This window comes from Thermobia domestica, chromosome 6 (assembly GCF_964235325.1).
Source record: "Thermobia domestica chromosome 6, izTheDome1.hap1.1, whole genome shotgun sequence".
Classification (NCBI taxonomy): domain Eukaryota; kingdom Metazoa; phylum Arthropoda; class Insecta; order Zygentoma; family Lepismatidae; genus Thermobia; species Thermobia domestica.
Genome location: NC_137459.1, coordinates 26,859,531 through 26,885,965, shown reverse-complemented (window position 1 = coordinate 26,885,965; position 26,435 = coordinate 26,859,531). Strand labels below are relative to the sequence as shown.

General features: G+C 35.5%; 1 protein-coding gene across 1 annotated transcript in view; it reads left to right on the top strand.

Annotated features, from left to right (window-relative positions):
• Positions 1–26,435, top strand: part of LOC145687897 (putative RNA-binding protein 46) — a 56,719-nt gene that overhangs the window by 4,941 nt on the left and 25,343 nt on the right. Inside the window, exons 2-5 of the mRNA XM_081761440.1 lie at positions 4,220–4,849; positions 18,137–18,311; positions 19,770–19,929; positions 25,917–26,004. Coding sequence (XP_081617566.1) covers positions 4,220–4,849; positions 18,137–18,311; positions 19,770–19,929; positions 25,917–26,004 — 1,053 coding nt within the window. The remainder of the gene's footprint in view (positions 1–4,219; positions 4,850–18,136; positions 18,312–19,769; positions 19,930–25,916; positions 26,005–26,435) is intronic.

Here is a 26,435-nt window from a genome sequence, read left to right as displayed (position 1 = left end):
GAAGAGATAACCTGATGAACTTTACAGGGGGCTTACCTGTTAATGAATTATGGCAGAGAATTTTGGATAGCATAGACTGGGAGATGAAATTAAAAAAAAAAGCCCTTATAAGGACCAAACATGGTGGCACATGATTTGTTGGAAAATAGACACGGGGACCTATGGGATTGGCTGATGGCTTCAGCCAATAGAATTTAGACTTATTCATAAGGATGACTAAATATATGTCTGTATCTTAATTTATGTTTTACTAGCATATATTACCCGCTTCGCTGGGTTGAAATGAAAATTTAAATGCACAACTCCATATCTCATGTGTTTAATACCCGTGAAATATGCTTGCAGTAAATGTTAACATTATATCGCCTGTCATTTATGTTAACCCGCCGAGTGACACGGTCATGCGGGTTGCATATAAATACGTTTATTTTTACCTATGATGAACTAACAAAGGATTTGTACGTTATGGACACTTGAATGGTCAATTATCTCAAGACACTGGTAATTAAAAATTAAAGTGATATGATAAAAACCATCTAGGGTCCAAATCCTAATAACCCTCCAAAAATGAAAGAAATTGGTTCAGCCGTATTAGCGTGATGAGGGAACAAAGGATTTGTACGTTCTCTTTTATATATAAGATAGTGCATATATAGTGTCTGATGAAGGATATGAGAGATATCCGAAACTGTAACACATTATAGTTTAAAATACAGTGTGTGTTAAAGCTCTGGTCAGTATTTCTTTTGTTAAAAATTATCTGTCAATTTTTCCACAAAACGGTTCTAGAATATAGAACTCATCTTCAGTGACGAGAAATTTCAAACCAAATATAAATAATTATATAGACATCTGATATTGTTTTGTGGCAGTATCAATGGTAGTAACCACTGATAGTAGCTACTAAAAATGGTTATAAATGTTAGAAGTAACGGTGGTAAAAATGTGCAAAAAAAAAAAAAAAAAAAAAAAAAATCAATTTCAAATGTGCATCCTTATTTGCATATAAATGTCGTTGGTTTTTGGACTTGCCTTCAGTTCAATCTGACAATCCTAAGAAGTACTCTTGCTAGCAACTAGTTCGTTAAAAATCTAGAGTTGGAAACTTTAAAAAACCTCTATGCTGGAGTATTTATACATTTACTACATCATCTAAAATGATGCTCGAGGAATTTCTAGTTCTTCAATAAACACGATTTTTTTTTTAATACTTTGTAACACCAAGAAATTATCGAAACATACAAGAAAGAGAAACGTTGATAGTACAACTTTGCTCTGGTTCGAAGGAGCATTTTGTTATATATGTATGCATGTGTCTGGAGGAGAGGGGGGGGAGAGAATGATGTGTATGTGTGTGGTACATATAATACCGGTAAAGCTTATCTTTACTTTGAACTAACTAACTAACTCACTCACTGAGTCTATAGCCTACGAAACCCGAAGGTTCAACGTCACATCCATATACAAAAGCTCTCTATTGACTTCTGTCAGTGAACTGGGTTCAGTTTCTACTTTGTACTCCTATCTTTAGTTCAAAACTTTACACAAATATGAACACAAAGTTTCTTAACAATTTAGCAGTAGTGATAAGTCATGTAAAATCAATTCTTACTAATAGAATAATTGAATTATATTAAATTTTACTTATTTCATAATAGGAATAACTGTGATGAAAGGAGATTCAGAACTTGCAAATTTATACAAACGATAGTTATTATTCCATTGATAAATATTTCGTTTCAAAATAGTTGATTCTAAATTAAATACACAATGAATGCTTGTTATTAACACTTACAATTTATATCCATAATAATATCTTTACGTATGATTAATGTAACGCTTAAATATAACAATAGAGACTTAGCTCTAATTTGTTCCCTTCTACATGCTCGTTCTCAAGGTAATTTCATGAATAATTAACCAGGAACAGCAATTAAAATGTAGTGCAAGTATCTTAACTGTACAAGTACGCAGTACAATTATTCTAAACTCTTGTATGAAATAAACATATTTAAATTGGAAGGTTGTTAGCCGACTCCGTACATTTATACGCAAATTTTCAAGCAACTGCAAATTTATCACTACGCCCAATAAATGAAATGATAGAATGCATATACATGATATATTAATGAAATGCTAACCTTGAACTCCACTTAAGCTCCCGTATTATTAATTTATTCATAGACTTTTCGGTGACTACTTATCATCATCAGTACGTGTTCATTTTTTATTAATTTATTTTTATTTATTTATTTTTTATTTATTTATTTTTTTATGAGAACTGAAAATTTAGCATTATGTGAGTCCACGTGAATCGATGTAAATTTTCTTCTATTATCACGTACTGATGATGATGACAAGCAGTCACCGAAACATCTACGAATAAATTAATAATACGGGAGCTTAAATGGAGTTCAAGGTTGGTTTATCATTACAATGAATGTATCTTATATTTTAACATTATTTCTGTTAATATATTTATAATGAAAGAAGTAGAAATATTTCATTTCAATTTTTTTGTCGTTAATTTGAACTTGGGTAATTGGAACAAACATTTAGTACCGTTGAAAACTGTATTGAAAGCAATGATAACCAGTTGAGAATGCTCCAAGAGCATTGCCAGAACGTACTTTAAAAAGAATGGAGAGATGGGGTGGGAAGGATAACTGTGATTGTTCCTACACGTAAAAATTTTTATCCGCACTTTCTGTTTCTCGCAAACATTCGCAAAATATAATCTTTCTATGACTTACGGTTCCGGAGATATGGATTCTTAAATCGCCCGAAATTTGAACTATTTGGCCAAGATCTGGGGAACGGTGGTCAGTTGGCCAGTAGCCAGTTGGCCAGTAGCCAGTTTGCCAGTAACCACCAGTTACTATTTGGTACCCAATTGTTCACCATCCTCTTAGGTATTGATCAACACCAATGTGATCTCTCTATGACTTACGGTTCCCGAGATATGGCTCCTTAAATCTCCGAAAATTAGCCATTGTTTGGCCAATATCTCGGGAACGGGAAGAGTGACGTGAAAACTCCCATCACTTTCTCAGATAGTTTTTGATACTTTATCAAATGGAGGCTCAAAATTGAAAAATTCGCAAATAACAGACAGACGGACATACACACAGGCATAGAGAATTCAGTAACGGACTTTTTAAGTTCGTTCAAAATCATGGATAAATCGAATTGCAGAATCTCCAATCTGGATAATTCTAAGTAATTATAGTACAAGAATTTTTAATGTTGGATAGATTGCAAACAGAGGATTGCAGTTTCAACTGGTTTTCAGTTATCCAAAGGCAACCGTAAAGAAGATGACACAAAAACACAATCCATCTGATGATGCAGCTGAGATAGCCTCTGAAGTAAAGTAAAAGTGTACAAAACTCACCTCAAGCTTCTGAAATGGTTGAAAGTTTAAGAAGTTTTAATGCATGTGAATCAGATGTTACGAGAGATGTCTTATTCTTTTTCACCCTAACCATAGGTTGGTGGGCAACATGGAAATTTTAAAACTTGTCTCTCCCTTGGCAGAGATGTTTTATATTTTGATAAGGTTTCTTCTTCATAACTGCATCTAGATATTCTATCCTTGGCCTTCCTCTTGCTGGTTTTCCTTCTGCCTTTCCCTTTATCAACACAGCGATCCGATCTGAGTGCCAAACAAGATGGCCAAGCATGCTATTTCTTCTTTTTCTTATTATCTTCATGATCTGTCGTCTTTCTTTAGTTTCCTCACGCAATTAGTGAAATTGAAGATTTTGTTGATTATGTAAAGCAAACAAATCAAAACAAACGAAGATCTCGAACTTCTTTTAGTAAGAACAGGTAATTAAGGTTGTTACTCGTCTATGTAGCGGTATGCCATGATAAAGGTCTTAATTTATGTAGAGCAAATGTCGTTTGTTTGTTTGCGGTATTGTGTTACGTATATAATATGATGTTTTAAAGGTTAAATCTACTGTGTCAATTATTTTCTTCACGCACAGTAGTTTTGTTCCCTTATTTCTTTTAAGTATTCAAGAATACACGTTCTGGATATTTCGAATTTTGGATAAGTTAAACATGTTCGTGCTCCCTTGGACTTTAAATTAGAGAGAGTCCACTGTGTATATATATAATATGGACTTTTGCTATTATCCATAATGCATAAAATCACTAACACGCTATTACTTCCTAATTTAATATATGCTCCTTTCTTCTTTTTGCATTTTAGAACCTTTGGGATCCCGCTAGAAGTAACAGCTACTATCCAGTAGTTGAGAGAGGAGGAATAAGAATTATTGGTCCCTCAGATGATTTGGATGAAATTATGCCTCCTAGAGGGGCAAAGATTTTAGTTTGTAGACTTCCAACTGATTGCTTCGAGCATGAGCTGATTCCTATTTTTGAAAAAGTTGGGGGCATGTACGATATGATCATCCCATTGCGTGACAATGAACATAAAGGGTACGCTATAGTGACCATGGCTAGCAGGGAAATAGCTAAGAAAGCTGTACGCTTGGTTAACAATTATGAGGTGAGGGTGAATGCCCCTATCACTGTTCAGAAAATGGAGGACAATTGCCAGCTCTATCTGCGCGGAATTCCAATGGAAATGAGTCAGGAGAGGCTTCTGAACAATTTGGATAATATAACTGACGGACTGCAGGATGTCATATTGATCAACGATGTGAAGGACAAAATGTTCAACCGTAAATGCGCCTTCGTTATTTACGTCAATCATAAAGCAGCTCAAGTGGCCAGGAGAAAACTACTCTCATATCATACTAAACTGAAGCACCAATTTACTGAAGTCCATTGGGCATTGCCTGAACCTTATTTTGGCGCTGAATATCAGTCACAGGTTTTATTATTTTTACTTTAATTTTATACCATATTAATTTAATTTAATCTTATTTTACTAATTAATTTAACTTGATATTAAGGTAAATTGCAAATTACTCAGTCCATTATTCTCACACATGAAATTGAATCAAGGAAGTTTTTCAGCACCTTCTGCAATCGATGAACATAGATCCTTGCATTTACATTAGTTTAATTACATTTAAATTTAATACCTTCAGTCGTATATCAATGTCCATGTTGTCTTAAGAGACAAAAACTTTGTTTTTTACCCGCCATCCTCTATATTTGAAAGTAATTCTACATTCAAAAATACATTTCTTTGTAATATATTTGGTCTAGGAATTAATTCGTGCGGTTGGTACGCACACATTGAAGCTGTAGTACAAACACAAAATACATAAATACCTTAAGAAAAATATTGTCCATCGCTAGCCACCACTTTCACCCATCTGTCAGGCAATGTACGGATTCCGTGGCGAAAGAAGTCCTCATCCTTGGAAGCGATCCAGTCAGAGACCCATGTTTCGATATCTTCTGAAGAAGTAAACCGCTGTCCAATCAAATTGTTGTTCATGCAATCGAACAAGTAGTAGTCCGAAGGAGCAACGTCTGGTGAATACGGCGGGTGGGTTAAAACTTCCCATCCGACATTTTCTAAATAGGTTTTGACCGGTTTTGCGACATGTGGGCGAGCGTTATCATGTTGAACAATAAGTTTATCATGTCTGTTCTCCCATTCTGGTCGTGTTCTGGCCAGAGCTTGCTTCAAACGCATTAATTGTCGTCGATAACGTTCTCCATTCATAGTTTCACCCGGTTGCAGCAGCTCATAGTACACTACACCTTTCATATCCCACCATATGCACAGCATAACCTTTGCACAGTGAATATCTCGTTTTGGTTGTGATGGAACTGGTTCACCTGGTTTCACCCAGGCCTTTTTTCGTTTAGGGTTCTCGTAATGGATCCACTTCTCATCACCCGTAATAATTCGATGCAGAAACCCCTTTCTGCTCTGTCGTTGAAGCAGCAATTCGCAAATGGTTTTTCGTCTTTCAACGTCTCTGTCTTTCAATTCATGTGGAACCCAATGTGACATCTTTTGAATCATTCCCATGGCTTTCAAGCGTTTGGAGACTGTTGTTTGATCAACGCCTAATGCTGCTGCTAGTTGTTCCTGCGTTTGACACGAATCCTGCTCGAGCAATGCTGTCAATTCTTCGTCTTGAAATTTTTTTTGCTGTCCAGCTCGCTCTTGGTCTGCCAAGCCGAAATCACCACTTCTAAACCGTGCAAACCACTTCTGACACGTTCGCTCAGCTAGAGCATGGTCACCATACACTTCCACCAAAATACGATGACTTTCAGTCGCACTTTTCTGCATGTTAAAGTAATGCAGCAGGACACCCCGCAAAAACACTTTATCAGGCACAAATTGCGCCATGTTCACTTAACTACAAACTGGTGTTGTTGACGCTTTAATCCACTGCCCTATACTACGAACGATACGCGATGACAGGGGTTTGCAACACAGGTGTGGATACACGGAACTGTGGGACGCTCCGTTCGTTGCGCCATCTCTTGTCCACCCGCACGAATTAATTCCTAGACCAAATATATATTGTTTTTCAACTAACTTTTCGATAGTATATTATTCTGATTTGAAGAAGAAAACATACTTCAATAATAATGTTAATAATAATATGCTACAATAATTATTTTTCATATTTAATATTAGATTTCAAGGAAAAGTTGATCAGAAGACATTTTACTACAGTTGTCCAAATCATCAACATTTGAATATCAATTTCGAACATGACTGTACAATTAATATTAAAAAAAAAATAAAAATAAAAATAAAAAATAAGAATGCTCCAAGAGCATTGACGGAACGAACTTAAAAAGAATGCAGAGATGGAGCTGGAAGAGTAACTGTAATTGTTGCTACATGTAAAAGTAAATTTTTGTTTCCGCACCTTCTGTTTCTCGCAAAAATTCGCATAATATCTCTCTATGACTTAAGGAGCCCGAGATATGGATCCTTAAATCACCCGAAATTCCAACTTTTGGGTCAATATGTGGGGAACGGTGGCCAGTTGGCCAGTGGTCACTGGTTGCTATTTGGTACTAGATTGTTCACCATCCTCTTAGGTATTGATCAACACCAATATGATCTCTCTATGACTTATGGTTTCCGAGATATGGCTCCTTAAATCTCCCGAAATCCGAACTATTTTTTGGCCAATATCTCAGGAACGGTAGGAGTGACATGGAAAATTCCATCACTTTTTCAGAGAGTTTTTAATGCTCTATCGAATGGCGGGCTCAAAATTGAAAAAATCGCAAATAACAGACATCCCTTCCTCACACACACAGACATAGAGAATTCAGTAACGATATTAAGGTAAGTTGCAAATTACTCAGTCCACGCACCATCTGACGTTGAATATATATATATATATATATATATATATATATATATATATATATATATATATATATACAGATGGTGATCAGAAAAATGGAAACACCTGAACAAAATTGCAACTTACCAGATTAATATGGTGTCGGGCCACCTTTCGCCTTCAGAACAGCCTTGATGCGACGTGAGATGGAGGCATAGAGGTCGTGAATGGTAGCAAGTGGACTTTTACACCATTCCTCGTGCAGGGCATCGGCTAGTTCTGTGAGAGAGGATGGAGGTGGAAATCGTCGCCGGAGTCGTGTTTCCAAGACGGACCACAGATGTTCAATTATGTTGAGATCTGGGGATTGGGCGGGCCAGGGGAGGTGTTGAACTTCATCCCGATGTTCCTCAAACCACGCTGCAACAACGCCAGCTGTGTGCATTATCATCCTGGAAGATGGCGTCATTGTCCAGGAACAACTTCCGGACCATAGGATGCAAGTGGTCTCCTAAAATTGCGACATAATCGTTGGCAGTGATTCGTCCGCTAAGTGTGACCACAGAACCCAATGAAAACCATGATATTGCGGCCCACAGCATCACCGAGCCGCCGCCATGTTTCACAGTTGGGCGAAGACACTGCAGATCATAAGATTCTTTGGGCGTTCTTCACACATAAACACGGCCCGTGGTTGGGAATAGGGTGAAGGATAACTCATCCGACCATATCACACGTTTTCAGTCCTCAACGGTCCGAGTTGCATGGTCGCGGCACCATTTGCGGCGTGCGAAAGCGTTATGGTCCCTGATGAGCGGTTTGGCCAGTGCAGCACGACCCCGTAAGTTCATGTCATGTAATTCGCGGCGGACTGTGATTGTCGAAACAGGGTGGGGGAGGTGCTGATTGAGTTCCTCCGTCACTTGCTCCGCAGTGGCACGACGGTTCTGCGTGACAATGCGCTTTAATACGCGGCGTGACCTGTCACTCATGATTTTCTTCCGCCCACTGTTCCGCTTCCCCGATGTGGTTTTCCCGTGTGTTGTGTAGGCCGTCATCACCTTCGACACTGTCCCACGCGACACACCTAACACAGTAGCCACTGCCGTCACACTCACTCCACATAACCACGCACCAACAATTTGCCCTATTTGAAAATCTGAGAGGTCTCCCATTTTACACTACCTCCGTCCGCTGCAGCCACTGGACACTGCTGTTCCACTGCGCCTGACGTAGTATGGAGACCGACCTAACACACCACCACCAGCGGTCCGGCGCTGCGTGCGCCACGACACCACTGCCAACCCATGCATCTGACGTGTTGCCAACTACAGGTGTTTCCATTTTTCTGATCACCATCTGTATATATCAATGTTGTGATAGAAATAACATTAGAATCGTTTCTAAAAGCTTAAGCTCGTTAAAACAAGCGTAGTACGTTCGTTATTTAAACATTCCTCATTAATATGTCAGTTATTTTTAATCTTTCACAGTAAAAGTGTACCATTTTCCAGGTAAATTTGGGACACTAATTTTTGAATTAAATTTCATGAAAGTACATGAAAGTACATGAAAGTACAAGTTCCATTAAAAAGTAGAGAACACAACATTAACTTTATCGTTCTCAATCTTTTCAAGTAAATCATCTCATACAGTAAAATTGTTGACGAAATATAAACGAAAAAATAGTCATGCTAACAAAACTTCTCGTCAGTAAAGTACGTTTTCTAATCTTTTTTATTATTATTATTATTATTATTATATCTGAGAGAAAGAGAAAATGCTAATTTGTAGGTTTATTAATGAGATATTGAAAAGTGAAATGTCATCAAAGTAATAATAATAATAATAATAATAATAATAATAATAATAATAATAATAATCTTTACTTTTCAAAAAATGAAATGAAATTTTTCAGTTTAACGTCCCACAATTATGCCCTTTAGGCTAAGGGAGACGGATGATTAAAGCAAGTGAATGATGATGGAATAATTGGTGGAATGAGAAATTGGGAGGAAACGGGAGAACCCCGAGAAAACCCACGGACACGATGTTGTCCACCACAAACTTACTTGGCTAGGGATGGAACCAGGAACCCTACACATCAGAGGTAAGAGCTCTAGCTCTTCCACATCTTTACTTTTTATTGCAACGAACAGCTTACAGCACATTGTGTAATATCTGACAGAGAGTGCTACATTACAAACAAACAAACAAACAAAAAAGTAGTCTATATGATTATAAACAAAGAAAATTATAAAAATAGGAAAAAAAGCAATGTGGATAAAAGTCAATTAAGCAGAATAATTTCTTGTTGTGTTGTTAAAATTCTTAAGTTTTGAAAGCTTTTAAAACAAAGAAAAGATAAAAACAGCAGTCCTAAATTTACATTTTAACTTACTGTTGTTTCAAAATAGTAAGTTTGGTCTTATAAAATTTTAGTCGGTTTATAGTGTTGGTCTAAATTTGAACCGGTGAATTGAAGAAAGGAGAATATTCCACAATACCTCACACTTGGGAAATGAAAAAAAAGAAAAAAGAAAGAAAAGAAAGAAACGCTTGCTGGAAATACGTTGCTTATATCGCTTATATTTGTATTACAGCTTTGTAGCGTATGTTAAAACTTTCATTTCTCAAAACCAGTGGCGGCGTAATACAAAATGGAGCCCAGGGCCAGTGAAGTAGATCGGGGCCCCTTTTTGTACAATCGTGATTTATACACTTCTATTTTTGACATTCATTTAGATAATCATTCTTTCTGTTCACTCCTCCCCCTTCCCTGTTAGTGTGTGTGTGTTTACACCATCTTAATCTGGAATATATTAAATAAATGGGGGTGACATTCAGCATCCCTGTCTATTTTTTTTAATGCTTAGAACCGCCTTCATTTTGGTATCTAAAATTAAAACTGGACCAGCACTATCATTGCATTTTTCTTTTTTATTCATTTTCAAACAAAGGACACAATAGGAAAAGGATTAGGGATACAAGTGTAAGGGAAACTACAACCCATGACGAAATAACATAATCTTAAGAACAAACAAAACGTAACAATCAAGAATCCTGAATTTATCCTACATCTATACTATCCTAGTATCAACGCGTTAAATGGAATAGTGGAAGTAATGCTCCTAATAATACATTTAGAGACAAATTTACGTACAAAACGTAACAATGAGTTGATATTGCAAAAATTGCAAGTAATAATATAACCGACGCAATTTTTAAATGTAAGCTCTATGTTTTCTAGAATATTTTTGTTCGGTTCTCGCCTTCTGTGTTTCTCCTGTGCTATTTCTCATATGGTTAAGTTGATTCATAGTTTCTCCCTGTCTGAATTTACGCTACATGGGTTTTATTTGATTATAATTTTCTTCTACAATCAGCCGCATTCACTTTAACGTTCGGTTTCACTCCGGTAATCATACACAATACTTAAACACTTTTTTTTTTTTTTTTTTTTTACCGAACTATCAGTAAATAATGGCTAGAATAGATTTCTCCCCTGCGTGTCTTCTTCATTTATCTTTTACTAGGTTTCTTTCCAGTGATAATGTACGATCTACTTAGTCCCACTGCTTTTGCTGAAGATCAATGAATAGTTAATTACTAGAATATTTCTCTTCTGCTTGTCTTTTTACTATTGTCGGATTTCACACATGTTTTATGATTATATTATTTTGTATTTAATAATTCAGTCATGTTTATACTCTGCCACTTGTGACTATTTCCATTACCACTTACTAACACAATTAGTATTAGAATATAACAAAAAATCCTGAATATATTGAATAATTGGGAATATATTATAGATTAAATATGTGAGCACAAAATTCTACTACGAGTTATACCATCCTACTTTTCATTACCACCTATCACTAGTCAATTGACAGATCTTGACGGCTTTTTATTACTATTTTGGTACTTTTGTATTTTTATTGCCTTTACGTGAAACATGAAACTACTTTCGACAGTAGTTCCACTACCATATTAGCCTGTGTTCCACCAACATTCACAATGATATCTTCCTTGCTTTGGTAGCAGCGAAAGTTTCAACTATATTATCAAAATCCAAAGAGGATGCTATTTCATTTTCAGTAGAAAGAATGGCCAGATTCGTGGATCTTTCTTGACTCATTGTGGAACGCAAGTATGGTTTTATCAATTTCATTTTGCTGAAAGATCTGTCACATGATTCGACAGATACGGGCAGTGTTATCAAAATCTGAAGAGCGGTTGCCAAACTTTAGTAAATGTCAAGCCCCATTGAAGGTACATATTTCAGGATGCCTTGTGGGGAAAAGTCAAGTTGTTGTTTAGCTTTCTGAGCGCACCTTAGTGAACGGATTATATCCTTACAATCCTGAAATAATTCTAAGCCATCCAGGTCATTCGGGTAGAACAAGGCCAAATCAGAGCAACACGATTTTAGCCTTTCCTCGCTCTCGTCATCTAGCTGCTGCACAAAATTGGCTATAGAACACAGGAATCCAAATCTGTCGTTCAGGTCATGCATCTGAGTAAACTGATCATACATTTGTTGTCTCATCTCATATAGAATTTCATTGATAGAGCGCTTCAGTTTGGCCCGTGCAGTCAGGGGTTCATTCTTTGCTTCTACAGGCATGCATCTTCTCCTACCGTGTGTACCCACTGTTATGTTCCATGCCCTGCAACTTCCTTCAGCTGCGTATATGATTTCCTTGCCCAGCTCAAGTCTCCAGGTATTAACCAGGTTCTGTAACTGAATAAGAGTTTGATTTAAACTCATATCCTGAGATTGGAGGCATTTTTGAGCCCGATCAGACGGATCAGTATATATGAGAGCTCTGCAGACCAGAAATATAGTAAAGCGATGAAGTTAAATGACTGTATGCTTGCAAGATGAAGACCAGCATCTCATCGAGTATCAAGCGTTTCAGTCGAAGTGTCACGCAGATCTTCCAACAGATCAAATACTTCATCCAATTGACTAGAAAGTGCCTTCAAAGCTTCTACTTTTGAACTCCATCTAGTGTCACTTTCACGTTTTAGACCAATCTTTACGTGATTTTGCAGCACATTTCATCGGTGAGTAGATCTAGAGAAGAATATCAACAAACGTTCTATTGCTCCAAACAAAGTGACCGCAAGAACGTTAACGTGTGCAGCATGTAAGCCACAAGGTACAGTAAATTATTGTTACAAGGAACGAAAATGGCCAAAGGACTTATATTCCGTATCAAAGTTTGAACTCCAGAATATTGCCCGGCCATTGTAGCCTGATTATCATAAGACTGGCCTCTACAATCTTAATATCAAGCCTATCACGTTGAAGTTTCTTCAGTATTTTAGCAGAAATACTCTCAGTAGTCTTTCTTTCGACAGAGATGAAATCAATAAATGGTTCCCGAACTTGAACAGAATCACGTTGTATGTCAACAAATCGAATGATTTGTGACAACTGTTCCACATGAGAACAAAATATAATGCTGAAGTATTTTGTATTTTGAACACTAGTTTTCTTATTGAACATTCTCTTCACTCTAAATTTGTGGGTTGAAATGTAAATACATACGTCAAAAAACAAGAGCATAAATGGGGAAACGAGCTAAGTGAAAGGGCTTCGCTCGCTGAAAATTCGACTTGTAAAGGACAAAAGAAAAAAGACAGAAGGAAAACAAGTGAATGAGCGAGTATAGTGTCTGCACCAAAGAGCTTTTAGTTAGCAACATATTGCTAGTACCCTAATAAAGCATCATATACATTGATCCCTTCTTTCTACCCTTCTCTTGAACTGATATATGAATAAACATGTAAATAAACAGTGATATTTTAGGAAGCAGGCTGGCAGACGGGGCACCATTACTTGCATCATAAGACCTTAGAATGTAAACAACACAATATACTTTGACTTTCTTTTATTATATTTTAATTTACACTCAGTTTTTTCCTTTAAATTTCTCTGAGGTTACTGAACAGAGTAAAACTTTTTATTTTATTCATATCTTAATCCACATATATTTTTCCTTTAAATTTCTTTGGGGCCCCAAGAGAGTAAATTTTTTATTTTATTTATTTTTCACCTACACAATTTTTTTCTTTAATTTTCTTGGGGGCCCCAAGAAAGCGAAACGTTTGTTTTATTTTTCACCTACATTTAGTCTTTTCCTTTAAATTTCTTTGGGGGGCCCCAAGAGTGGAAACACTCCTTTAAACTTCTTTGGGAGCCTCCAAGATGATGCAATTTTTATTTTGTTTATTTTTAATCTACATTCAGTTGTTTCTTTAAATTTCTTTCGGGTTCCCAAGAGAATGAGGCCCGAAGCTTATAGCTTGTTTAGCTTATACGGAAATCTAGCACTGATTAGTTTTATTAGACAGATATTTCTGTGGTTTCATCCGTAAATTGGTATAATATTGATTGGCAATTAATTGCGTTTACTTTTAGTGAAGGTGTGGATTATAAACCTTGACTGCCTTTGTACGGCTCATGCTAACAAGGTTCCTTAGTAATTACTTTTTACCTACCGTTGGGGGGCCCCCACAAAGTGGGACACGGGGCGGGGGCACCGCTCGCCCCACCTTTACACCGCCACTGCTCAAAACATCAAAAATGTAATTGAGGTTGTATATTTAGTTACACAAAGTGTTATCGTGGAATATTCTCCGTTTGTCACTCAACGAGAAAATTTTGTGAAAGGAAAAAATACTTATCAGATAACACCAATATTTTATTATATAAAGTGATTTCACAGTTTAAATTTATAAAATGACCTTGTACACAGCAGACTGACTTAACTCTAGCGAATTTCCAATAATTATACATTAATACCAAAATGAACGACCATTATTCTCAAATCTTAATGACATCGAAACAAACTTCTATTATGTTCCCTGGCTTAGATCTTACCGTGGGACATACCCCAATACATTATTTTCCTATGGAAATATATGATATTGTTTCAATTTTGTTTATTTATTTAACAATCACCAGATACAGCTCAGAGGCCATTTTATACTGGATATCTAACAACAACGATAACAATGGGAAGAATTTGGGAAGGTATTGGCCAGGGCCTGTTTAGTAGGTACCATCCCGGCATTTGCCTGGTAGGACTGAGAAAACCCCTGGAAAACCGCAGTCAGGATGGTTGGTAGCGGGAATCGAACCCGCGACCTCCCGAATGCGAGGCCAACGCTCTACCACTTGAGCTATTTTTTATGTTGTGCTCAAAGTTTTCTTTCATGGACATTTTTGTAGCTGTAATAAATAAATAAATAAACAACAACAACAACAACAACAAAACTTATAAAGTGGTGAATGAAGACAGGAAGTACTCTAATTGCACATACTGTCTTTATGGTCCATTAATCATCATGACCACTGTTTGCAGCATCGGAAGCTGGCAATTCCGTAACGTTATCGTAAAACGCTTGTAACTCTTCAGGCACATAATTTTTCACTTTTGATATGTCTAGGATTTTTGGTGCTTACTGGCACTTTACACCTATACGAAATGTAAGTTCCCTATAAGCTCTTCTTTTGAATGAAATTCTCGTCATCAAAATTCACCTCAATGTTTTCGCTATGGAGCTATTCATAAGCCTGGCATTTTTAGGCGAACTTGTAAATACTTACAAATCACGTCATGTAGCTGACCCGTAATACCGGCATTTCATGCAGACGGTCATTGTCTAAAGACCGAACTTTTAACTTTTCCTCCACTTTAATTTATTTGGCATACACTAAGAACATTTGCAAAATTAGCTGTAGCTAACTTTCGTCGAAGTCAGGAATATTACGTTTCATATGATTTAAGTACAACAATCAACATGAACTATCATGATAATTTATCTTGCGTATAGTATTGTATTGAATTTATTATTCATATACGAGAACAAATGTTGCATTTAATAATAATAATAATAATAATAAAAAGGAATTTGTGGTTTGATCCACCCACAAGTGCTAGAAACGTGCCCTTTTCACTGGTCGATTCCAAACTTTGTGTAGATTGTCCAGTTCTAATTGAACGTTTAAAAAACGTGACCGTTATTTATTTGTTACATTTTTCAGGAGTACACGGAAAGTGTTGATTTTTTTTAAAGCATAATATCCTATGAGTTATACATTCGAACAGAACATAGTTATATACTGGGATTGTATATCTCTCAGGCATTTGTTTCAGGGCCAAATAATAATGAAAAACGGATAACCATTTCTCCAGTCTAAGATGAATCTTTATTGTTTGAAGTGTTTTGCTCAATGAACACCATATATCACTGACATTATAATTGTGAATGTAATGTATTTGCTTATTGTATATTGCATGCAAGAAGACATGAATTAGAAACTCCAACTGGAAGTAGGCTCAAATCTTGTAAACGGTCCGAGATATTGAAAAAATAATCGTATAAATCTCCCCTTATGGTATCCCTTGCCGATTTTTTTTTTTTTTTTAAATCAAGACGTCTTTCTCTTGTGTCTTTAAAGGGTGTACGGATGTTGTGAGGTATGAGAAGGATATTTATGCTCATATGCGAATGATGCGCTGTGTAGGGAGCGCAGGTTCAGCTAGTATATCTTTGTCAGAGAATGAATTCGAGGTGTTATAGGTTCCCTCATATGATATTGTGCACAACCCTTTGTCATTTTGCATTCTCTCGTGACATTGGACACAGTGCCTTTCGATACCCCCACAATGTTCGCCACTGTTGCCACTGAAGCTCCAACCAGGCGGACCCCAACGATCATGCCTCTTTGGAAGTCTGTCAGCTCGCCCATTTTACCACACCACTTTCACACCACGACACTCACAGGTGAACTGGTTACTGCTGACGGAAGAGGAAGGTCCACATGACACATTCAAAACAAAAAACGATCGGCAACCGCAACATGTGTTGTACAGTGGAGGGTCAAACTTACGTGTCCTGTATGAAGTATTTTAGATTTTTTGTCTACCCCTGTCAAAAAGTTCCAGGAATGTTGTTCTAGTTTTGGCATTTGTCATGCAATGACTGAATATTGTGCAGCGCAGTCCTTAAGTTTCATCGTTGTGAATATGACAAGTGTGAGCAGGTCATAACAGTCAGTTTACGAGTAGTATAACTAAACAGATGAGTATGTGGTGATCAGTTTGTGCAATGTTGCGGTTCAAACAATACACAAACATCGAGTTCATGTGCAAATTGGGGATACCTGCTTCAGATACCTACTTTTATAATCTTAAAATCAGTTTACGGTGTCAGTGCTGTAAGGAAAACAACACCGATACCCGTTTCGCCATCGCAGAAGACATCAAAACCAACGCAACGGTTGAACTTCGGAAGATACCAGAAGAGGACTTCACTCGGTGTTTTCAGCAATTGCAGCAACGGTGGAGGAAGTGTGTATGTTCCGAGGGTGCCTACTTTGAAGGCGGTTAAGTAAATGTGTACTTATATTGCGGTAATAAAGAGCCACAGTAAAATTCCGGGAACTTTTTGATTTCCCCTCGTATAAACACAATATATTAATTGTAGTACGTTCATTTGGTACTGATTGGGTTTGGTCGTACATATTTAGTTCTTTTACTTTCTTAAGTTTCATTACCATTCACTTACAGTTATTATCCGTCTACTTTAGCATATGGGACATAATCGAAAAAAAAAAAAACTATTTTATTTACTTGTATTTCACGAAAACATTAAAATATTCTAAGACTGCTTTCTAATTCGCAAATTATTTCCCCAATATGGTAGTCATAGTAAAAGTAATCTCTTCAAATATATTCGTCATGTTAAATGGAAACAATGAATGCAGAAAATGCTCAGTTTTTTTAATAGTCTACCTTAAAAGGGCAGACTTTTCAAGAGTAATCAAGTGTACAACTGGTAAAAATAAAGTCCTACTTCCTAATTCAATTTCTTATGTTAGAATAAATCAGTTACAGTATACCAGTGTATCATTAATTTTCAGGAAATCTCTTTCAAATCAATTCAATCATTGCTAATGCATATTCATCCTTAAATTAGCCAAGACAGATATTCACTACTTTAACCATATACAAACAGATTTAATTAAATTTTGTCAATTTATGGTTTAAAACTAATGCATGAAGGTATTTTACAAGAATCGTTTAGAAAACAATACTGATTTAAAAAGTAAAGAAAATCATTAAACTATTTCATAGCAAAACACTTTATTTTACGTCAATATGCTTTAGAGCCTTTTTCCACATAGGTAACCAATACGTTCGTCTAGTATATAACTTCTAACATTTCTGCTGTCATCCATTCAGAAAGGTATACTTTGCATCCTTCAGCTACGTTTTATTTCTAAATCTTTGTCCTCCTAAAATGTTCTGTTTTGTGAGAGGAGAAAAAGTAGAATCTAGGTCTTACGGAAGAGTAGATGACCCATAGCTCTGCTAAAGAGATTTTTTTTTTTTTTTAATCTTAGTTTTAAGTGGAAAACCGGGTTAACGACACTATTTCAAGTTTGTCTTCCAAAAGTTCTCTTTTATTCATTATTGGATCAAAAGATCCAATATATTTCAGGCAAAAATTTTCTTGTAGGCCTTATATTTGGAAAACTACATATAGTGTAGCCAAACCTAAATTATCACTTAACTCAGTATGATGTGATTATTCCGAAAAAAAAAAAAAAAAACGAAAACTCTGCTCAAAAATTTTCTGGCCCCTGATCTAAAATCTAATTATTGGCCAAGATCGCAATCTTTTGATCTTTTTTTTTTTTTTTTTTTTTTTTTTTTTTTTTTTTTTTTAATGATCATTCCTAAAATTCTTGTTTCTCTACTTTTCAGAATAGCAAGCACAGATATGAAACACGGAAATAGCAAGTGCTTAGATTTAATTAGCTGTCACGACTATATATTACTTTATTGTTTTTCCTTCAGGTCAGTACTTTGTTCGTGAGAAATCTGGATGATGATACAACACCAAAAACCATTAGAGATATTTTCTGCCGAGCGACTGGCAATAGAACTGTAGCGGTGAGAAAGACCAAAACTTATGCTTTCGTGTATTACCAGCGGCATGAAGACGCAAAGCTCGCAATGAGTCGTTTGAATTGTAAGTGATTATTATTATTATTATTATTATTATTATTATTATTACAATTTAATTAACATATGTTAAGAGAAATAACAGAGCAATTCTTACAAAAAAATTAAACTGTTTTTACTTTATGACAAAGGTTCTAGCTGCTAATCTTGATTTTATTGTTATTGTGCATTTTCAGTGTATTTTTATGTTATAATCTTTTATTCAAAGAACCAGTCTTTTACGTAAAATATGACAATAAGTGGCCAAAATCTTTGCACGCTGGATGTGCAATTTTAAGAAAGGTTAACTCATTATTTTAAATGGTACTTAAATGAGACTTCTCGCAGCCGAAAACAGACCAGAAAATTTGCTTTGTTCTGTTAATTGTATATTAAGAATTGACCATTTTTTTTTAAGTTTTATATATCAGTTTGAATCTTATATGTCTAGTATATTAACCTTCTGACAAAGGCCTTAATCTGCTCTAATAGTCATTCTATATTATAAACTTTCTGGTCTGTTTAAAATGATTATGTAATGATTTTAACATAGTGCTATATTTTTCCCTATGAGCTGTTCATATCACTTAAAATAAAATTATTATTATTATTATTATAATTATTATTATTATTATTATTATTATTATTATTATTATTATTATTATTATTATTATTATTATTATTATTATTATTATACAGGGTGTTTCAAAACAACACCGATATCGTTTGGCAGGTAATTCCTGACACCAAAATAAGACAAAAAGTATAGACCAATCTGGGTGCAGAAATCTGTCATTTCGGAGTTCTAGGCTGCCGAAAACATGAGGAAAAGAACCTTAATGGTCAATAGTTCTAATACTATAGGACCTACCGTAGTCGGGTCAAGACTTCACTTAGGAATTACATGTGCTCTGTCCAAAAATATATGTTGCTGCAGTACCCATGCAACGATTTTTATAGAGGGAGCTTGGCTATGGGTATATAATTTGAAGTACTCAGCAACTCCCTCTATAAAAATTGTTGCAGAAGTACCACAGGATTCTGAAACTTGGGTATTTTGATAGAACACATACTAGTTCCTAAATGAAGTCTTGGCCCGCCTACGGTAGGTCCCATAGTATTGAAGCTATGGACTTTTAAAGTTCATTTTTTCGTATTTTCGGCAGCCGAAAACTTGAAAAAATGACACGAAAACATGAAACTCCGAAATGACGGACTCGTGCACCTAGATTGGTCTATACTTTTTGTCTTCTTTTGATGTCAGGAATCATCTCCGAAACGTTGTCGGTGTTGTTTTGAAACGCCCTGTAGTTTCTTTAAGCATAGAATTTTCCATTTATCAATTGTCATTGTAATTAACATAAATGGATAATTAAATTCTCAACCTTTTTCATATAATGGCTACCTCATTAGCTTCAACTTGTTTCTGTTTTGCTTTATGGGTATCATTTGATTGATGTTTAGTATATTTTTCTCTCTCGTCTAGACCAAGTACTGGATGGGCGACCAATAGAGATCTCATGGGCAAGACCACAACTAATTCATCCACCCAGTTTGCACAGACATCAAAGAGATAGAACTTACGAGACTCAACCTCTATTGACACGGGAAGAACACGAACAACTAGTTGAAGAGGGACTGTTTCAGTAAGTTTGCACGTAAACAAAAACAATAAAAAAATAACTTGCTTTACTTTCTTGTTTTTTTGTTTGATTGATTGAATTTTAATAGGGACGTCAGCAACGAGGCTATTTGTCGCCGTCACCTTCTTGTTCTTTTCAGATACTAGCTATCTTGCTGAAGCATTTGAATAAGTTATGTTTTTCAAATTTATTATTGTTAATTTTAAAATAATATGCTTATTTTATACATCGTATGTTTACAATATTAAACATGATGTAGAACACATCAAAATTTAGGTTTTCAGATACATACTCACGCTCGCTCTCATTGGCGTATTTAGGGGGCCTATCGAGCTCAACCTCCCCCCCCCCCTGAAATAAATTTGGTAGAATGCAGACTGGTGAAGAATTAATTTACTGGGATTTATTTAATGTTGATTAAAATTAACATACATTATTTTTAGTTATTAAGCTTCCTGGCAACGTTCTGTACAGATAACGACTAAAGAAAATATCATATTTCTTATAGAATATACTTTCTTGTTCTTTTGATTGCTATTTTCCTTTGTTGCAGTTTAGCAATCGTTTGTCAGCATGACAATTTTTTTTTTTTTTTTTTTTTTTTTTTGTATATACTTGCATTGTGGCTATTAATATAGAAATTCCTTCTGTTTCTTGTAATTACGAACATCACAACTTTTTAGCGGAATTAAAATTAGCGGAATATACATATAAACTCAGAAGGAACATATTAAAATTAAAATAGAAGATGCTTACTTGGTAGTTTGAGCAAAAGCATACTGAAGGAACTGAACAGGACACATAGCTTTCGAGACTAAGCTGCTCGTCATCAGAGTAGAGAAATGAAATAGAATATTTGATGCCAGTGTTACTATTATCAAATACCATGTGGCTCAAGAAAAATACACTGTTTAGTTGTGAATAACTCTCAAATGGATTGACAGAAACGCCTTATTTTTGGCAATGTTATAGCTTAATGTATTGTTATTACATTGCATCCAAATAATGGTTTCATTTTCTTCTTTGGTTTTTGTGGCGCGAATGAAGTAACATGGCTGCAAAACTGACATTTGAAGAAAAGAAGGTGGTCTTGAGGTGGTACATACAGTACGAAACCATCAGTAAGGTGCAACGACAATGACGGAATGAATTTGGAACACAACCACCGACATGTTTAACCATTGCCCGAGTTGGTGATAAATTTGAAGCCGACGATTGTATTACAGGTGTGCACAAAAACGTTCTAGACATCCTGTCGCAAGAAGTCCTGCTAACTCACGTACTGTGTTAGAATAATTCATTCGCTCACCACAAAAGTCTGTGAGGCAGTGTGCCCGTGAAACCGGTATGAGTGCGCAAGTCTCTATGGGGATGAGAGGTTCTATCTCCAACAAGATGGTGTCCCATCCCACTACCATTATCTAGTCAAGAAGATTCTTAATGAAAACCTACCCAAAGGATGGATAAGTTGAAGAAGGTTTTGTCGAATATCCTCCATATTCCCCACACCTCACTCCTCTAGACTTGGGACTGTCAAGAATATTATTTATAGACAAAAACCTCCTACATTGCATCACCTACGAACGGCCATCAAACTTTACTCTCCAAATATCGAACTTGGCACGTTTTAGTCAGTAGTTTGTGCATCAGTAGTCGGTACTTTGAACACACAAACTTATATTAGTTCACCATGTAATGTAATAACATAATAATATGCTAGAACACTACCAAAAATGAGGCGTTTCCGTCAACTCGCGAGAGCTGTTCTACTTTCAGATCCCCCTGGTGATCTCAATCAGAAAATTCAATATTTAATAAATGGACAAGAAAATATTTTCTAAAAAATCTTTATTACTGAAGTGGTACAAGCATGTACAGCAGGAGATTATTGGCACCCTCCATGAACCAACAATAAATGCTGAAGCCAACAAATGGATTAGTGTCCCTCTGGTCCCCCATATTTCGGCAAAAATTTAGAAGATACTGTGAAAACACAACATCAAGATTTCAGAAGTTCCTTCTAAATCCATAGCAAATTACATAACAAATTTTAAAGCATTTTTTTACTGATCCTCAACAAAGCAGTGGCGTATATCGGGTTAAATGTCAATTGAAAATATATATAGGTCAAACAAAAATGAATATTTGTATCAGGATAGCTGAGCACATTCGCACATCCAAATCTCGTAGCATACAACAATTATCCGGATTGGCAGCTCATCTTAAAGATAATAACTATAGCATTGCTAATTCATCTTTGATAGAGAAAGCAAAAACAACAACTAAACGAAATATTAAAGAAGCTTATTACATTCATAAAGAGAATTCTACATTCAATTTAGATAAAGGAAACATAAATGTGATTTGGAGCAATCTTTTCACTACAGATTTCCGCCGTCTGGAAGATAGAAAAAGAAAAGCAGTGAACAACAGTGAACAGTGACGAGTGAGTAACCCTTGGCTTTTTTTTTTTTTTTTTTTTTTGACAGAAGACTTGTGTTTCACATATTTTAAATCATTTTAACCATTTTTTTACCTATCCACATTTCTCTCCCATGTTTTAAATCCTCTTCAAATTAAGCTGAAGATAGAAGCAGGGTCTTCCGAAAGCGCCATTTAGATTTTATTTTTTTATTTTTTTTGCGGTGAGTACTAGTTTTTTGCTTACATTTCTTATTTGAAAGTTCATTATTTAACAGTGTGTACATCTTTTGAGTTACTCCATACTTGTTAGAAGAGATGTAAAGACATTTGTACGTATGCAAAGAGTAAATAGAAATTAATAAGCTCTTTTACTGCGGTACATCACACTGGGAGAAGAATAGAGGTATACAGATTTTCTAACTTATATTAGAGCTAACATCTTGTAGAAATTTTGCCAAGTTTAAAGTAGAAGGACTTTAAAGGTTGAAAGTTGGTCGGTTGAAATATTGTGAGACAGAAGTGATACAAGGTTGATTAAATGAGTCACTGACTCATTCTTCAAGTCTAGACAACACGGCTGTAGTCAGAAGGTTCAGTTGTGAACAGTATAATTTTTCTGTAACGTAGGAAGAAAAAAAATGTATACTTTTGGGAACATTGTCCCTGAGAGTTTTGTTTTTCTTTTTCTTTCTTCTCCGTTTTTCTTGTCTGATTGTTGCAGTTGGAAATTTTTAATTCAGCACTTAAAATAATAATTTAAAATGATTAAGCGTGTTTAAGTGTTTTCCAAAATGCATCTTGCAAGAGAGGAAATGGAGATAAATTGATTTCTGGAAAGACTAGAGTAGAAAAAGAGTTAAAATTAGAATCACTAAACAATGGGTCGTGAAATTTGGTAATTAAAACTCCCGATTAAATACAAATAAAAACACGTTTGAACGTTTTTTGAATTCAATTCTCAATAAGGGAAACAAATTAATTACTCAAAGCATGAGGTCAATATACCTTGAAACGCTTTTTGTAACTTTTAAAGTAACAGATAAAGAACGCTGAAATTTCGCACAGGGAGACATTGCCTGATATACTCTGTGATAACACAAGATTAACAGTGTTGCCAACCCAATGTATATATATATATATATTGGTACATCACTTCGTCAAGTTGTAACATGTTTCAGATCTACGTGTTAAAAGAAAAGTTACAGTATCACACCTATAATTCAATGCTACAAACCAAGGACTCTACACTATCATAAACATCGAAAAACAGCAAGACTTTGGGGAAACGCAAGCGAAGTGGACAAAGTAATGTACAGCCAACGTAACTCCAATCGTGATAATACATCGTTTCGATTCTAAATTGGCACCCTTGTCACTCATACCCGACGTGGAATTCGCCAACATGCTTTTGATGTCACGAATCACTTCCCGGAGTTTGTGCACATCTTTCAGGATCACCCTGTATACATAAATGATCGAAAATGGCCGCTATTAGTGCTGAGTCCATAGTTTTCGGGGTCACTGAGGTGAACAGTGACGCTTCAGATGCCGTTTAAATCCCCATTCAGCCCCGCAACTTGGGGGAGAGGGAGGGAGGATATATAAAATGATCGAAAATGACCGATATCAGACAGCGCTTCAGTAATAGTAAAAAGTGACTCACTAGCGGAACATATTATTAATTTTTCTTATTGTATCCCAGCAAAGCGGGCAATTGACGCTAATATATGTATATAATATGCAAACCCTTCTCGAAAATTTTATCCGGGAAGACAAAACCAAAATTTGAGAGGTTGCCATTGGACACTGCTTACTAAAGGATATAATCTGCGCAAGAGTAGAGTTGTAATCGCAATTTATTTTACCTTAGCTCCGGTTGAGTGAGGGAGAGAGGAGAGATGGGAGAGCTTTCCGAGAACTTTGCCTAAAAGAAACACTGTATGTATGTATGTAGGGAATTCTGAAGCGGACATGGAAAACGCATTTATTATCACATATTACGAGAATATTTTCACTATACCTAGGTACACTTTATTAGACATGAAGAGCAAAAATTATAGTGTGAAGAAAAGAAATAGAAAGATAGTTGTGAAGCATCTAGATCGTCTCCATATTGGAGCACTGTTATCAATATGGTGATCAGTTGGGTGTTTTACAATTACTCTTTTGTTCTCTTTCTTACCCTACTTCATACCTTTCATGTCTAATGAAGTATTAGCGAAAGTACTTCCTAATGTTTGGTAATGTTTTCACTCTATTTTCTGGTTATATATACGTATGAGATTAAAATCTATTTGCTATAATATATTCTAGTTTTTTTTTTTCTTATTTAGTTTATAAAATCGATATGATATGTTATGAGTTAGATGAATGGTGCCAATTGCTGTCAGGGATCGCAAATACTGTGTTTCCGGATGTTCAAAGTAACAAAATATCCAAGCTAAATTAATAATATTTTACAAATAACTATTTGCAGGGAATTTTAAACAGCAAATTAATAATGAATAAAATTTACACTATTCAGGTGGTAATTTTCAAAGCTAATATGGTGTAGAATAGTGTATTGACCTCCATGAATAAATTAAAAAAAAAGAAATGTATGTATGAAATTGTAACATGTTTCCCTCCTATAGATTTCCATACAGTCTCTAGTCATCCTCCCCCCTTTAAATGAAAACTGCCGTAGCATTAGAAAAATAGCTAGTTAGCACCCTGATTAGCAAATATAATTCCAAAGATCTAATTGATCCGTAGAAAAATTTCTTTTTAATACGAGGAGAAGTCAAAAAGTAAAGGGACTTTTGAGAAAAGGTACCTTTAGTCTAATAATAGAAAACTGAAACATACATTATTTTTCTACATAATCTCTCTGCACTTCAACGCACTTTTTACAAGTTTTTTTTTTTTTTTTTTTTATTATTCGGTCAGAAAAAAAGTTTTTCGGTTTCACCTGTAACCAAGTTTGCACCTCATCAATGACTAGCTGACGGCTGGCGTTTAAATTTCTTAACTTCTGGTGGTGATGGGAGTTTCCAAACCACGCTCGCAGCCTTACTTTCCGGTTCGTGATGATGTACCCAAGTTCGTGATGACGGCCTGCCCGATCTTTCCTCGTCACATAAAGAAGTTCTTCCCTGTTTGAAACGCTCTACTCATTCCTAGATCTTGTTTTGTGATCAACAACTGTCACCATATTGCTCTTGTATTCGACGAATAATTTCCTCCTCGGTGCAGATCAACAATGGAGCTGCCATGTTTAACGATCTGCTACACTCCAACGACTTACGCGGGAATAAGAGTGACACGTTGTCTCAAAGTGTTGCCAACTATACTCACTCAGCGCAGGTTAGTAACAGTGTTGCCAATCCCTAGAAAGAGAAATTACAAATGTGCCTTTATTTTTTGAATTCTCCTCGTATTTGAGATGAAAGATCTTTTATTTTTAATGTTGTTTTATATTTAATTTCTGGTTCATTACTCGTTAAATCACTTTCTAGTCTTGTAGAGATTATATTCTATTTATCCACTTATATATATACTGATCTTCGTTGTTCGATTTCTTTCAGGTTTACTGTGATCACACGTATCAATCGTCGCGTTGAGAAAGAACAATTAGCTTATCTTGTAACGGATTGTTCTGAACCTCCCACTTTGGTATGTTTTTATTTTTGACAAAATATTCAGTTCTGGATGCATGTCTTTTCTGAAGCTACTAACGCTGTAGGACCATTGTCAATGCTGAAAATAATGCATGTTTGGTATGTATATGTTTTCTTCTTACTATAACCCACAGAATAAATAACAGTTATGCATACGTACAGGTAGTATTTGATCATTTGACTAAAGTCTGAAACTTATGTCTTCGAGTAAATTTTTATTTCTATTTGTCTGTTTAACAATTTTTGCTGAAAACTTTAAACAAAATAACTAATTATGTTCTGTACAAGTGAATTGTCTTTTATGTAATTTGATAGGTACTAAATAACTTACTCGGTTGTGTCCAGTGAATTCATTTTTTGTGTAGCTCTGTGTGTTGTTTGAGATTATATTTAATTTACATTGCCTATTATTAAAAAAAGTTATTT